The 14,474-nt window shown below is 41.2% G+C and overlaps 3 protein-coding genes across 13 annotated transcripts in view; 1 reads left to right on the top strand and 2 right to left on the bottom strand.

Annotated features, from left to right (window-relative positions):
- The window catches only part of rasl11a (RAS-like, family 11, member A), a 5,091-nt gene extending 1,752 nt beyond the window's left edge, over positions 1 to 3,339 (bottom strand). Inside the window, exons 1-7 of one of the 3 annotated variants that reach the window (XM_025060849.1) lie at positions 3,091 to 3,339; positions 2,589 to 2,784; positions 1,624 to 1,680; positions 1,447 to 1,529; positions 584 to 624; positions 371 to 500; positions 216 to 291 (exon numbers count right to left, since the gene is read on the bottom strand). In XM_025060849.1, the coding sequence (XP_024916617.1) occupies positions 216 to 291; positions 371 to 500; positions 584 to 624; positions 1,447 to 1,529; positions 1,624 to 1,680; positions 2,589 to 2,727 (526 nt within the window). In that variant the 5' untranslated portion in view covers positions 2,728 to 2,784; positions 3,091 to 3,339. Of the gene's footprint in view, positions 1 to 215; positions 292 to 370; positions 501 to 583; positions 625 to 1,446; positions 1,530 to 1,623; positions 1,681 to 2,588 lie in introns of all 3 variants that reach the window. The other 2 variants (XM_008320384.2, XM_008320377.2) reach the window with 2 other exon arrangements.
- A 333-nt stretch (positions 3,340 to 3,672) lies between these two features.
- Positions 3,673 to 10,279, top strand: usp12b (ubiquitin specific peptidase 12b). Of its 2 annotated transcripts, XM_008320397.3 has the most exons (9): positions 3,673 to 4,020; positions 5,088 to 5,168; positions 5,609 to 5,692; positions 5,835 to 5,964; positions 6,224 to 6,489; positions 6,578 to 6,654; positions 6,752 to 6,835; positions 6,966 to 7,242; positions 8,263 to 10,279. In XM_008320397.3, exons 1-9 carry the CDS (start codon positions 3,973 to 3,975, stop codon positions 8,362 to 8,364), a joined length of 1,149 nt encoding a protein of 382 aa, XP_008318619.1. In that variant the 5' UTR covers positions 3,673 to 3,972; the 3' UTR covers positions 8,365 to 10,279. The 2 variants fall into 2 exon arrangements, with proteins under 2 accessions (XP_008318619.1, XP_024916533.1); XM_025060765.1 differs by lacking the exon at positions 5,609 to 5,692.
- A 359-nt stretch (positions 10,280 to 10,638) lies between these two features.
- The window catches only part of arhgap36 (Rho GTPase activating protein 36), a 14,175-nt gene continuing 10,339 nt past the window's right edge, over positions 10,639 to 14,474 (bottom strand). For 7 of the 8 annotated variants that reach the window (XM_025060477.1, XM_025060509.1, XM_017038840.2 and 4 more), the window contains 7 exons: positions 13,978 to 14,033; positions 13,612 to 13,762; positions 13,382 to 13,530; positions 12,992 to 13,177; positions 12,825 to 12,913; positions 12,468 to 12,748; positions 10,639 to 11,826 (listed from right to left, as the gene is read on the bottom strand). In XM_025060477.1, the coding sequence (XP_024916245.1) occupies positions 11,564 to 11,826; positions 12,468 to 12,748; positions 12,825 to 12,913; positions 12,992 to 13,177; positions 13,382 to 13,530; positions 13,612 to 13,762; positions 13,978 to 14,033 (1,175 nt within the window). In that variant the 3' untranslated portion in view covers positions 10,639 to 11,563. The remainder of the gene's footprint in view (positions 11,827 to 12,467; positions 12,749 to 12,824; positions 12,914 to 12,991; positions 13,178 to 13,381; positions 13,531 to 13,611; positions 13,763 to 13,977; positions 14,034 to 14,474) is intronic. The other variant, XM_025060697.1, reaches the window with a different exon arrangement.

The raw sequence follows: 14,474 nt of genomic DNA, 5'->3' as shown, positions 1-14,474 counted from the left end.
GTCATCATCTTCATCATTCTTCATCGTCATCATCTTCATCTTCATCATCTTCTTCATCATCATCATCATCATCATCTTATGTCTTAATCATCTCTATCATTACCATTCAACTCTCAGTGAGATAATGCTATAATATATTAATTTCTAAAGACTCCTGACAATGTCTTTCTTAGAAGAAGGAGAAAAAAGGAACAGGTGGAGCTGGAAATCCTCACCTACAGAAGCTGCTAAGGTCTCGCCTTCATCCACAGGCACCTGTCGAGCTCGGAGCAGGTCACTTTTATTTCCAACCTACAGGGAATGTCAGAACAGATGATCGGGTTGTGTGTGTTTAATCACAGGTGTACGGTGTGGCCATTCTCAGACTGACCAGGATGACAGGGATGTTCCCAGACGGATGGATCCGTCGTACGTGTTGGTACAGCGGTTGGATCGTTCTGTAGCTGCTGTGGTCAGTGATGGAGAAAACCAGAACGTAACCATCGGCCCAGTAGATGGATCTGGAAGATCAGGTTGGAATTCAGCAACAATTCACAAAATGCAAAGAATCAAATGTTGTCTTTTTGTTTAGAGGAAATGTGACCTGTTGATCTGCTCCTGACAGTACAGTCCGTCAGCATCATCCTGAAACACACACACACACACAGAGGTGTATCAGTTCTGAAACCAGACTGAAGATGGTTGATGGTAGAGCCCAGCAGATAGCTCTTCAGAAACATCTGCAGCTTAGACGTCCAGCAGGTTCATGGACCATGGTTCACAGATCAACATGTGAAGTTCTGGCTCCAGACTGTGGGTTTTACTGAGCCCCTGAGAGTCACTATCTCCTCAACCTCCATGGTCTGAACATTAGAACAAACGACGCTAATCTCTGGAAGTGTTTCACCATCCTCCTCCTCCTCCTTCTCCTCCTCCTCTTCAGTTCTGGCAGGAGCAGCTTCCTTCACAGCCTGTGTTATCTTCAGCAAAGGAAATGAGTGTCTCTGAGGTTTAGTTGAATAAACAGACGGAGCTGAGAGAAACGTTGGACTCATTATGGTCATCAAAAACCAGGAGATTACCATGAGGTCACTTCCTGTCATTGCAGTGACTTTCTTTAGAACTTGACTTAATTAAATTTAATTATTCACGGGTAACTTTTAACAACGTTTAACTGATCTTTACATTCTCTTAGACAATCCTACAGTTCACTTTAGTTTGTTTTTGGCTACATTTTTTTTAACATTTATATTTATACAATATATTGACCGATTTTATACTTTTGTTTTAAGTTTAATGAAACATCCTGTAAAATCTGTTTAACCTGGAGCTGTTTCAGAGATGATGTTAATTGTGTATTAAGTCTTAAATGTGACATCAGATGAGTCGTCCCTCTGGTGTGCACTGTTGTTAATGTGTAAGATGAACAACTATCTTTAGTTGGTTAAGTCGGATGAAAACCTTCACCTGCAGAGCGACACAGGGCGTGTCCTGGATCTGCAGCGACACTTCCTCTCCGTCCAGCGTCACCTTCCTAGAATACAGGGCTCCTGCAGAAGAGCAACAAAAACACAGATTTTTATTTTTATTATATTTATTATATATTTTTTTCTTTTTCTGTTTCCCATAAAACTGTAGGCTCACCAGTGTTTGCTTCGTAGTCTCCAATGAACCTTTTGGTCAGAAACCTGACGATTAGAGCTGCAGCGTGGAAGAGAGAAAGAAAGAAGAAGATTTTTCCAACCACAGCCTGTGCACATTCCTCTGAACACATCTGGATCATTTAGTGATCAGTCTTATGACCATGTGAAATCAAAGTGAAATCATTTGATTCGCTTAACCTGCCCAAACTACATGAACTCAGATACTGACTCCCACTGAGAGGAGATGGAATTTTCCTTCTCTTCCCGACAGATTTTTGGTTGTGAAATCTTTGAAGAGCAGAGACGTGAGCTGAATAAACATCAGAAAATGATTCACTGATTCTCAGAAATACTCCATCTGTGGTCAAAGATCTGTTCCTGTCAGCTTCTGTTTACTTAGATCCTGCTCTGACCTCGCTATTTATCCGATACTTCCCTGAAACCAGGGGGTTTTACTCCACCGTAGAAAAAAGAAAACACCAGCGTGTGCAGTGTTATTGATAAAAAACCCAAACATGTTTTACAGCCATCTCACAATTTGGCAGGATCCAGGTCCTCAAGATTCGTAAAAATACGTGAACTAGCCCTTTAAGTTTTCTGTACTTCTGCTCTTTTAACACTTTTGTAAAATCTGACTTGATCTTTATCAAATTGTGAGAGTCAACTATCCAGCTGGGCTTCTGTAGCTCAGACAACCTCCATGTTCTCCCAGAAAGTATGAACCCATTTATCAATAAAAGCTGTTTCGGTTCTAAGATGTAAAATTGTCTCCTCCTGCTGTCCTTTATCGGTACTATATGTCAATACATTATTGCAGAAATATTAAAGGGCGTTAAAACTGCCTTGCACACAAAAACAAATTGAATTTTTCCATGTTTTAGCTACTTTTGGTGATCATTCTGAACAAAATTAACATTTAAAAAAAAGTCATATTCATATCAAATCTCTTCCTTTTCTCTCCCTCACCAGTCTTCCCAACGCTGCTGGCTCCCAGCACCACAATCTTCACCGTCTTGTTTGGAACACAGTCCAGCAGTGGATACTCTGGAATAGGAACCAGCAGGAAATTCCCAGATCCTCCACCACTGCTGTTGTTCATGTTCATTCTGAGCCAGGAAGTCTGAGACAGTCTAGAGCATTTGTCTGCCCTCTGCTCTCAGTCCTGCGCCGTGTCAGGAAAAACTGAAGGAGAATATCAGCCAAGCACTCCCTAGGTGCTCTGAGCAGAAACAAGAAAAGCAAGAGTCACTCTAATATTCTCATTGCTGGGAAAAAAGCAGAGAAAAGTCCAGCTCTCAGTGTGAATGAATCACCAAGGACACAAATAAGAAAGCTCCCTACATTATTCCTAGGTGTTATGAATGGGAAGAACAGAGGAAATATCACCAAACTACAACATTCCTAAAATGCTCTTAGTGTGAAAAATTGGGAAAAAACACTGCAGTATCCCAAAACACATAAAGGATACAGTCCGGTATTCTCAAAGTTCAGTGTGTAGGAAAACTAAATGAACAAAATAACAGCATGTTCCACCTTGGAAAAACAAAACAAAAATCACTCCAGCATTTCCCAAAGTCTTTCTGAAAAGCAGCTCCTGGAGAAGAGTAGAAGATTCTGCTCAATAGTTCTGACGTCACCACTTCACCATCCCCTAATGGTTTTCCCAGATCTGCCACACTGAGAGCAGAGGGAAAAAGTTGAAGCTTTTACTTTTCGTTCCTCTGCTGCTCTGTCCCAGGACACAGGCTGGGAGGAGGAGGAAAAAGGGGAAGAGGAGGAGGAAGAGATGGAGGAGGGGGAGGAAGACCAAGAACTTCCTCCACCTCTTTTGAGATTCCCATGAGGTCAGAAACTGAAATTCACTTCCCAGCCTGAACACAAACTCCAAAGATGAATTATTAACATCCACATCCACTCAGTTCACGATGTCAAAGGAAAGGCTTCCCATTGGTCTGCACATTTTACTGTTGTTTTATCCTGAAAAAGACAGCTTTTAGCAGAACTATGGAAGCCAAAAAACATGAACAGATAATTAACTACCATATGCCATTTTTTTCTTTTTAATATAAATCAACCAAATGCAATAAAAAACACAAATTGGTCAAAACACAGGTCTTCTTTGGTGTTGTTATTACTATAAATTAGACATCAGGGTATATATATATATGTATATACACGGCAACTATAATAATAATAATAGTAGTAGTAGTAATAATAATAATTATTATTATGTTTTACTTTCAAGAATTTGACAGCGACCGGAAGTCTTTAGCCCCCTCTCTCTCCCTCTCTCTCTCTCCTCTTTTGCCTTCACTTGTTTCACGGTTCGGTCCAACATGGCGGCAGACGGATGGAAATACTGATGACAGTCCGAAAGATCGCCTCGATTTGTACGATGGTAAGGAAAATAGGGTTCAGCAATCATCGGCTCTGTCCGGTGCTGCTTCTGTAAGCTGCACCGGGAAGGCTAAGAGGCTAGCTCTTAGCTACATGTTAATAACAAAGTTATAAAGCTGATATCAGCTCAGTTTAGTACACTCCAGAACTGCAACTCTGAACAGCTGAGATTCACTGTTTGTTGTTTTACGAGTTCGGCTTCTGTTCGGCCCTGTTCGCCTACACAATGAGAGACAGAACCGTAGAGGGCAAATGGCTAGCTGTTCGCTGTTAGCCACATGTTAATAACAACATGATTAGATAAAGTTGTAAGACCATAATTTTTTACGTTTTACACTGCATACATTAATGTACCAACAGGGCGTCTCTCTGTGTTTGTATACTCATCCAGCTGTGGTTCGGCACCAGTCGGCTGTGCCCTGATTGTGTTTTCTAGTTGTTCGCCAGTGTGTGGCTATTAGGCGGAATCATTCGGTTGTGCTTCGGTAGTATTCGGCTGTTGTTCAGTGTTCGTCTCTGTCTGCTGCCGCTATCAGGGTTTTTTTTATCTTATATCGAATTTATCTTTATAAACAATTTATTGACGTCGTAATATTATTATTACGGAAATTAGAATCATTACGGTTGACTCTCAGATTTTAAGTCTCACATTAACGTTTTATCTCTTTATCAAAGTCGCAGAATAGTTTTAAATTATGTCACTATAATTGAGGAAAGAGCCAAGAAAATATGAAAATATAAACTTATTAAAGTGTTATCAAAGGCTTTTTTAAAATAAGTCAATTTATATGGTATTAAAATTCAGTAATAATTCATAATATATAATTTATTTAACTTTATTTAACTTTATTTAACTTAAATGTCATTTTTATCCTCATTGCATTATGTAGTTGTTGTACAATGTAACATGATGGTTTGTCAATAAATACATGAAATACAATTTAACAATTGATCAAATGTGTAAAATCATTTAAATATAGGATAATGGGTTGTTAAATGTGTGACGACAACAACTTGGTCCATGTTCGTTTTCACTGTTGTTGAACTCAGCTCTTGTTGACCCTGCAGGGCGCCAATGCCTCTGCTCTGGAAAAGGAGATTGGACCGGAACAGTTTCCCGTGAATGAACACTACTTTGGACTGGTCAATGTAAGTGGTACTGTACGTGTACCTGACACATGGGGGTTTATAAAACTGAAAAAGAAGATTTGTACATTTCATCTGACATTTTAGGTGTTTTTTTTATTACCTTTTAATCTTTTGCAGTTAGTTATTGTTCTCAATGTACTTATTATTTTCTGTTAAAAATGTTATTATTTTAGAATTTGTTTGTAAAGCTTACTAGAATTATACTTATTAACAATATTATGATTATTTTATTAGTAGTAATAGTATTACTGTAGATAATAGGTGTATAATACTTACTATTTACATACTAGATTTTCCAAATATTTATTAAATATACTTTTTAATTTCTTTTCATATCAAAATAACATTTTTCCTTTTATAATTTGAATTTTAATTGAAAGTAATTATTCACAGACAACAAGAAGAAAGCTAATGTTTCCTTCCTGTTTCTGTGCCTTAAGTTTGGAAACACCTGCTACTGTAACTCAGTGCTGCAGGCTCTGTACTTCTGTCGACCCTTCAGAGAAAAGGTCTTGGCCTATAAGGTGAGTGGGAGCGATATTTTCTCTACAATCAGGCAGCGAGGAACAGCAGCTCCCGTGTCTCTGTGAGCTAAAATCACTGATTTCCTCAGTGAAAACAGCAGTTCAACGAACCCATACCTTGAACCTCCTTCTTCTCCTCCAGGTTCAGCCTCGGCGTAAAGAGTCTCTCCTCACGTGCTTGGCCGATCTTTTTAACAGCATTGCTACGCAGAAGAAAAAAGTTGGTGTCATTCCTCCAAAGAAATTCATCTCTCGGCTCCGAAAAGAAAATGGTAAGGACACAAAATCCTAATCCCTGAGTCACAGTGGTTGTACTGTTGTAGGAGGAGTGAGAGGTTTATGAAGGTCGCTAGTCTTGTCTTCTCCCTCATCTTCTCAAGATGAGGGAGAAGACAACAGAATGAAAATGAAATCCGACTTCACTCAACTCTCATCTTCACACTCAACAGAACTCATCCTATTTTCTTCATTCCTCACCCACTGTCTCCCCCTTACACATCTCTCTTTGTACTTTTCCATTCTTCTCCACAGAGCTCTTTGACAACTACATGCAGCAGGACGCACATGAGTTCCTCAACTACCTGCTCAACACCATCGCTGACCTGCTGCAGGAGGAGAAGAGTCAGGAGAGGCAGCAGAACGGGAAAGTGCTGCATAATGGAGGAGGAGGAGGAGGAAGTGAGGAAAAAGGCGGAGGGAACGAGGGAGAAGGAGGGAAGGAGACGCAGCAGACATGGGTCCATGAGATCTTTCAAGGGACGCTGACCAATGAGACACGGTGTCTCAACTGTGAAGCTGTAAGTGTTTTGTTTTTTTTATCACCAATTTTCTTTAGTGTTGGAGAGGTCTCATTACATTAACTATTGTTCTGTGTTTCTGTTTTAGGTGAGCAGCAAAGACGAGGACTTCCTGGATCTTTCTGTAGACGTGGAGCAGAACACCTCCATCACTCACTGTCTCAGGTCTGTCCTGACACCACACACACACACGACAGACTCTTTAAACAAACTTTTCACATCAGCAGCCTGTGAATCATCTGTGTTTGTGTGTTGTGAACAGAGGCTTCAGTAACACAGAGACTTTGTGCAGTGAATATAAATATTACTGTGAGCAGTGTCGCAGCAAACAGGAGGCTCAGAAAAGGTGGGTGACATCACAACCACGGCTGTATTACAAACCCTGTGTGTGTGTGTGTGTGTGTGTGTGTGTGGTGGTTCTGCCTGTCTGGACCCTCAGCCTGCACTCAGCTCTGTCTCTTCTGTCTGTGGATCAGGATGAGGGTGAAGAAGCTGCCCATGATCCTGGCTCTGCACCTCAAACGCTTTAAGTACATGGACCAGCTGCACCGCTACACCAAACTGTCCTATCGTGTGGTCTTCCCTCTGGAGCTCCGCCTCTTCAACACGTCTGGGGACGCCACCAACCCCGACCGCATGTACGACCTGGTGGCTGTGGTGGTGCACTGTGGCAGTGGTCCGAACCGCGGACACTACATCACCATTGTTAAGAGCCACGGTTTCTGGCTGCTGTTTGATGACGACATCGTAGAGGTGAGACTTGTTGTTGTTGTCATTTCACTCAGGACACGTGTCTAAACATCTGACACTCAGGTCAGTCAGTCAGTCAGTCAGTCAGTCAGTCAGTCAGTCAGTCAGTCAGTCAGTCAGGAATCCTGACGTTCCTCGTGTTGTGTTTGGAGCTGCTGCACAGACGTGAACCTTCAGGTGTGAGGAGATGAGGAGTCATTGATGAGTAGAGATAAAGAGCTGACGGTGGATGGATGGATCAGATGATCCTCCTTTTTCATCCAGGGCCTTTTTATCTCAGTGGAACTAAGATCAAAGTCAGAAAGATACAGTCTGACAAGTCTGACTGTAGAGAAACCAGCAGGTCTTTTTTTAAAGAGTTCCACTAACTGTCTGTAGAACCAAACAGTTCCACAAAAAACCAACAGTGTTTGCTGTTGAAAATGGTTCCTGGTACTTGGTGAGTGTGAACCAGGCCCAGGCTGGTGAAGGACTGCGGTCACTGCTCTCCACGGGGTCAAAGGTCAAGTAATTGAACTGAAGTTTCCCACAGTCTCCAGCGTGGGGAGCAGCTGATGTTTATTTCATCTTCACTGAGGTGGAACTGGATTTGGATGAAGAAGAATAACAGAGAACAGTGAGATGTTGTCGGATAGTTCAACGTGACAGACAGTCAGGACTAAAGGAACAGAGAAGGAATTCTCCAGAAAGTCCAAAGGTCTGAGACCACAACTGTTCCCACAAAGTGAATGTAGAGACTTCAGCCAGAGAGGTTCACAACTCCCATGATTCCACAGGACAGAGTGACACCTCAGGGTCTTAGACAACGCTGACCCAGCTGAGAATAAACTCACAGACTTTGCTGTTCTTCACACCGGCCACCGGGGGGAGACCAGTTCAGTTCATTGTCAACTACTTAGATAGAAGATAACCTTTAGCTTCTGCTATACAAATGAAATGTAGCTTTGGCGTTATACACCACATTATATAGACATAAAGATTTGAATTTTCATTTCAGCTAATTTTCCACCTTTTTTTCCATAGAAAATCGATGCTCAGGCCATTGAGGAATTCTATGGTCTGACCTCAGATATTTCCAAGAATTCTGAGTCAGGATACATCCTGTTCTACCAGTCCAGAGACTGAAGGGGCCCATACTCATCCCTCACGTCAGTCTGCAGATCAGCATAAAAGGGGAGGGGCTTGTGGCTGCTACCAGCTCTGCCCAGCACCTTGACCTGAGGGTCCAGGTTGTTTACTTCCTGTAGGCGGAGTTTTCCTCAAAGCTAACCTTCTGGACCCACAGGCTGTGGAGTGGAGTTTTACAGGAACACCAGGACGACGTCCGGATGCTGGCTGTGCACTTAAGCCTGGAGCCACTGAGCAAGGCTAATGTAAGAAGCTAACATCCATGAGAGAGAGATGGACCAATCAGCTGTCTCTGATGAGTCTCAGAAGAAACTCCAGCCTGAGGACACCACCACCATCATCGTGATTATCTCCGTCATCATCACTGTTAGCATTTGTCCTCTACATATTCAACTGTGCTTCATTAGCTTTTACCATTAGCTCTACACTAGCACACTCACAAATACCTAACAACATAGTATAAACATCTAAACAAATATTCTGCTAACAGAAAGTTTCAAACAGACCTTATCGCCACTTCACTTTAACTAATCACAGCGAGGGTTTGCCTGTTTTATTCTTGATTTTCAGCTAACCTTTAGCATTCTGTTGCTGTTACCTAAAACAATGTCCTGTGGAGACAGAAAGTCGACAAGAAGAGTCGGCAAGAAAGAAACACTGCTGTCAAAGCCAAACCATTAGCTTTAGCAACATTAGCTGAACAGCTAAAAGAGTCGACTTGTACTTCCAAAAATCTTCCCACTGAACAGATAGTTTTGTTACTTAGGATTTTTTCTTCTTTCAAACGTATCAAACTATGTAATACTCTGAAACTCAAAACAACCCAAACAGTGAGCCTTAACATGACTGACAATCTTGTTAGCTTAAGCCAGTTAGCTGCTTAGTCACACGGGAAAGTCACTTTTGGTTCTTAAGTGTCTTTATCGGCCATTATCAGTCCTTTAATTTTGTTTTTTTTCCAAGGTGTCAGGAACAGCTCCTGCACAAAGGTCACTACCTTGAACTTTTTGAATGTTTGTTGTGTTGATTGTGTTAAACATTTAAGCTAACCATCACTAACATCTATTTTAGTCAAGTCTCTTGTTATCAGCTGCTAATCGTTAGCTCACCTTCCGGTTGTAACATCTTCCCTGTAGCTTCAGCTCTATTCAACACAAACTGATGCTTGTCAACTCACTTTGATGACTGACTTGAAAGAATGCAAACTGTAGTTCCTTCGTTGTTCAATGACTGACATGTTCTGCAGAAAAGTTACATTTTGATCAAATGTAGGGATTTTTTTTGTTGATTAAAACAATATCTTTGTTACATTTATAGAAACACACATTTACATTTTCTGAAGGTTGATTCACTTTTTTTCTCATCACTTTATCTTTAACTATTTTTTTCAATATAGGAACAAATTATCTTTAAGTATTTTTTTTCTTTATGAACAAATGAAGCACAAGTGTAAAGTTCTCACAGGAAACATGGTCTTATTTAAACCAGTTTTTTTTATTTAAATAATAATTATTAAAATGTATGTTTATGTTTAATGACTGTTTACATCTCAGATGAAGAATTTTTTTTAAATATTGCTTTTATGTTAAAATTCTACTTTTGTGCTATGGACACAACTGAGAAAGTTTTTGTTTTTTTCTTGTTTATTTGTACATAACAGATGTCATTATTATTATTTTAAAATAGCTAAAATATTAAAAAAAATAAATACAAGCTCTTTGCAAACCTTTTTCCTTTTCTTTCTGCTCAATTATTTTTTAACGATTCCTCAGATCTTCTTAGAACAGCTCAAATATGTTTCAATTTAGCTAAATATGAAGTGTTGAAATATTATTTTTACCTTAAATATTTTGTAGGAGTTAAATATAATTTGAATATTTATACGAGCAAAAATCTATTTAAGATGTACTCTGTAACATTTAAAATTAATTAGTTTTAGTTCAAATGAAATCAGTAATAAACAACACATTCAGCCTGGTTTAGTTTCAGTTTTTGGCTCAGATCATTTGTTTTTCTCAGTAAAGTGAAAATAAATAGATTTTAGAGTGAATCGGTTGGTGACGAGAAAATAACAGGGACCTTCGATATATATAATTTTATTTTACAAAGAACCGACGCGTTTAGATTATCAACGGTGGTGGATGTCTCCCTCTGATGGCTCAACGTCAGAACTGCGCCCCTACAACCTCTTCGGTTCCAGTGAATTAAGAAAATAAAAATGCAATATCTGTTAGCCACAAATTAAAATACATTATGTTTTACTTTCCACACTTTTTTTTTTTACTATTTTCAGTTTGATATTTTTATTTAAGTGATGGAGAGGAAAGATTTAACGGCAATGGTTTTTGAAAGGAAACATTTCCAAAAATCCACACATGGGAAATTTAGTGTCATGCAGCCACGGATAATAATCATCATCATGTTTCAATTTGTTTATAAGTGAAAGTTTTCAATAATCCTACTCATCTTGCATTGAACTATTTTTTGAAGAATTCTGCAATTTATCCGTTATTTCCTGACCACACATGGTGCATGTGGAAAAATCCACACATCCACACATCCAACACTTAGAGTCATATTATTCCCAATATCAATGAGAAATAATTAAAAGTAATTCCACCCTCAGGTGACAATATTTTGTAACTTACGGAGTTCATTTTAAAATTCACCTCAGAAACGACTCTGCTAGTTTCAGTAGGAAGAACTTCGAACTTCAAAAAATCTTTCCATATGAATGGCGTTTTCCATGGATTTAAGAGGTGTTTTCAATTTGAAAAATTCAAATTACATTTACCAAACATTAGGTTGACAAACTTCTAGGCTTATTTTACTTTGCTTGGAAATGTGTGCGTTAAGGATGTCTGATTTTTTCCAAACCAAAGAGTGCTGCTTTCTAGCATTTTCCAGGAAAAAAATGGCAACCTTTGAAGAAAATCATTTTCTGGTCTTCATATCAAAGTCAGGTTGTTTCTATCATGTGTGGAATCACTGGGGAAATCCCTGGTATCTATCTATCTATGTGATAAATGATTTAAAGGATTTCAAACCAGAAATATTCCGTTCCAGATTTCCGTCTTCTTCACAAACTTCACGTTGGATTATTTTGCTCATGCAGTGGAATGAAAGGAAACGCAGGCTCTGCTAATATGATGGAAGTTCACAGCCGTTCCTGGACTCCGTGCTCCTCCCCTCTCTGTCACATCACCGTCTCTGACCCGGAGGTTTTCCCTGTGAAAAATTCCCAGAAGTGCGAGGGGGATTTGTTCTGTTCCTGAGGAGTCTGTTTAATCCATACATTGGAGGAGGAACAGCTCAAAGCAGAACAGCTGCCGCTCAGAGAGGAGCCAAGAGGTGGCGCAACCTGCTGCTCGGAGCAGGAGGATGAAACCAGGGACATGAGGTTGTGGTGGGAATGAAACTGACGTATGTGTCGGATAGATTTTTCCTGAGAGACGTCACCTGCAGGAGAAAAGAAGGAAAACTGTGAAGAGGTGGGAAAACTATTCCACACTTTCGGGAACAGACTGAAAACGTTCCACGTCTAACAACGTTCCTTGAGAATTTTACAGTAACTATAACAAGGTAGAACCAGGAACGCCCACAGCCAGGAGTCATTTCTGCTGGTACTAATTGCTCTGTAGGTTCCTGGTAATAGTTCCTCCACTATCTGAAGTAGAGCCTGGAACTTTGGTTGAAGTGAGCTTTAGTCAAAGTATGTGTGTTTAGTCTATGGTCCATAATGTTGAAAAGCACCTACAGTAACTCCTGGTACTTTCTGTGTACACTTTCTGTGTCTGATACTGGTCAGTGCTGTCACATAAGTGTCTGATACTGGTCAGTGCTGTCACAGTGCATGGAGTGACTGGAACTATTTTTAGCCTCTTGTTCTCTTTACTGCACTGGAACCACTTAGTACCTGAGGTGTCTCTGGTTCATGGTACAGGACACTGCAGATACATGTTAGCTTTATAAGTCATAGAAATGATGAAAAATTAGTTCTACGAGTCACCACTGGGCGGTGCTACTGCTTCAATCTGAGTTCATTGGACTTTCATTTGAGTTTTTTACAGTTTCCAACAGTAACACATGTGAATTTGTACCGTTTCCGCTCTCCTGGCGTTTCCTGCTCTGGTTTTGCTTCAGAACATGGAAAAAAACTTCACAGGTCAAACCTCCTTCACCACCGTCAGCATCGGGGGGGAAGAGTGGAGACGGAGGATCCAGAGAGGACTGACTCCCGCTGGATATTCCCGATGAATCCACAGACGTTCTTGTGTCCCTACGACTGCCTGGTGTTCCTACTGAGTCCAGGGACATTCCTGTGTCTCGACGAGAGCCTGCAATGCTACTGTTGCCCTCTGCTGCCTGATTGCTGTTACTGCTGCAGACAACGAATCAGCGTTAGCTGTAGTGAAATGACGCCACAGTAGACTGGAGGATCATGGGAACTATAGTACCTGAATTTTCTGCGCAGCAAGTAATTGATGACATCTGGGTCCGTCTGGACCAGACTCATCAGAACTTCCTGTTGCAGCTCCGCAGAAACCTGATAAAACAATTAGCTTTATAAACTACATGTTAGCTCCACATTAGCGGCAGGGCACGACGTGCTAGCTTGTCGTACCATGAAGAGTTTTCTGTAGTTCTGTATCAGCATCAGTGTGACGTTGATAATGGCTGCACTGTCCTCCATTCCAGCAGCAGAGTGAGGAGTCACTTCTCCTCCTCCTCCTACTCCTCTCTCTTTCTGGAGGAGGTTTGGTCCAAAAATCACGGCCAGGTTTGCAGCCGTCATCTTATTCCCAGGAATCTACACAGAAAACAATCTATTAAACTTTTTGCTGGACCAACTTACCTTGTACTGAAGTAAACCTAAAACTATGAATATGATAAGCTAATTTATAAACTTTGCACTAATGTAAGTAAACTTAGGCTGACCTTTTCTTTCTTTATTTTTTAACCAATTTACAATGTATCTTTGCAAAATTTTATTTGAGATCCTGCAACATTTCACCTCCTCTCCATCAGTTCCGACACTATCCTGAGCAAAGCTCTGCACAGTCTGTAGCAGAGTGAGGAGGCGCAGCAAGGTGTCGCAGTTACAGGGAGGAAGCAGGTAGAGGAGGTGCTGCAGGAAGTGGAGCTGCTCTGCTCCTCTCAAACCTGCAGGAGAACCAGGAGGAAGTTAGGGTTCGGCGGCGTGTTGGTTTTTAAATGTTAGAGAGCAGCGAGTCGTCGACATACGGTGTGAGTGGAGAAAGGCAGCGTAGAGCTCGCGGGGCAGCAGAGGGTCAGGCATGTCCCTCAGAAACTCCTTCAGCAGAGCAGCCACATCATGGACACTGTGTTCCAGGTCCAGCCGGACATCCACACCCAGGTCAAAGTTCTCCCTCAGCTGAGGGACGTTCAGAAGAAAAGCGTGTCAGCTGACGACCAGGACGTGGGGGATTTGAAAAACGGGAAGTGAAACATCAGCAGATTATTTTTAAATTCTGATGAAAACAGCCACAGGGAGGAAACAGATTCAGTTCCAACAGAGATGAACAGCAGTTCAGTGGAAACATTGATGACCAACATGAGCCTAGAACCCAGAGAAGATGAAGTTCTGACCTGCCTCACTCTCTTCTTGGAGCTCCCCACTCTGAAGATCCCCACGGTCTGAAGACCTGGGCAGACACAACACAGACGTCTCCTCAGCACTGAGGAAGGCTTCATTCATTACAGTTAGATGTAGACCATGTGGGCTGCAAATGTAGACCACATGGAGGGCAGATGTCGACCATGTGGGCTGCAAATGTAGACCACATGGGGGGAAGATGTAGACCATGTGGGCTGCAAATGTAGACCACATGGGGGGCAGATGTAGACCATGTGGGCTGCAGATGTAGACCACATGGGATGTAGACCATGTGGGCTGCAAATGGGGGAAGATGTAGACCACATGGGCTGCCTACATAGACTGTGTGTGATTTTATATTTGATGTGGATTTGCCAATGTGTATACCACACTGGCTCCATCTGTAGCCCATGTGGGTCTGACATGTACTGTACAGTACAGTACAGTACAGTACAGTACAGTGCAGTAGAGTACAGTACAGTACAGTACA

Source organism: Cynoglossus semilaevis, chromosome 1 (genome assembly GCF_000523025.1).
Source record: "Cynoglossus semilaevis isolate Cse_v1.0 chromosome 1, Cse_v1.0, whole genome shotgun sequence".
Classification (NCBI taxonomy): Eukaryota; Metazoa; Chordata; class Actinopteri; order Pleuronectiformes; family Cynoglossidae; genus Cynoglossus; species Cynoglossus semilaevis.
Note: the sequence above shows the minus strand (reverse complement) of the source record. Positions and strands in the feature narration are given on the sequence as shown.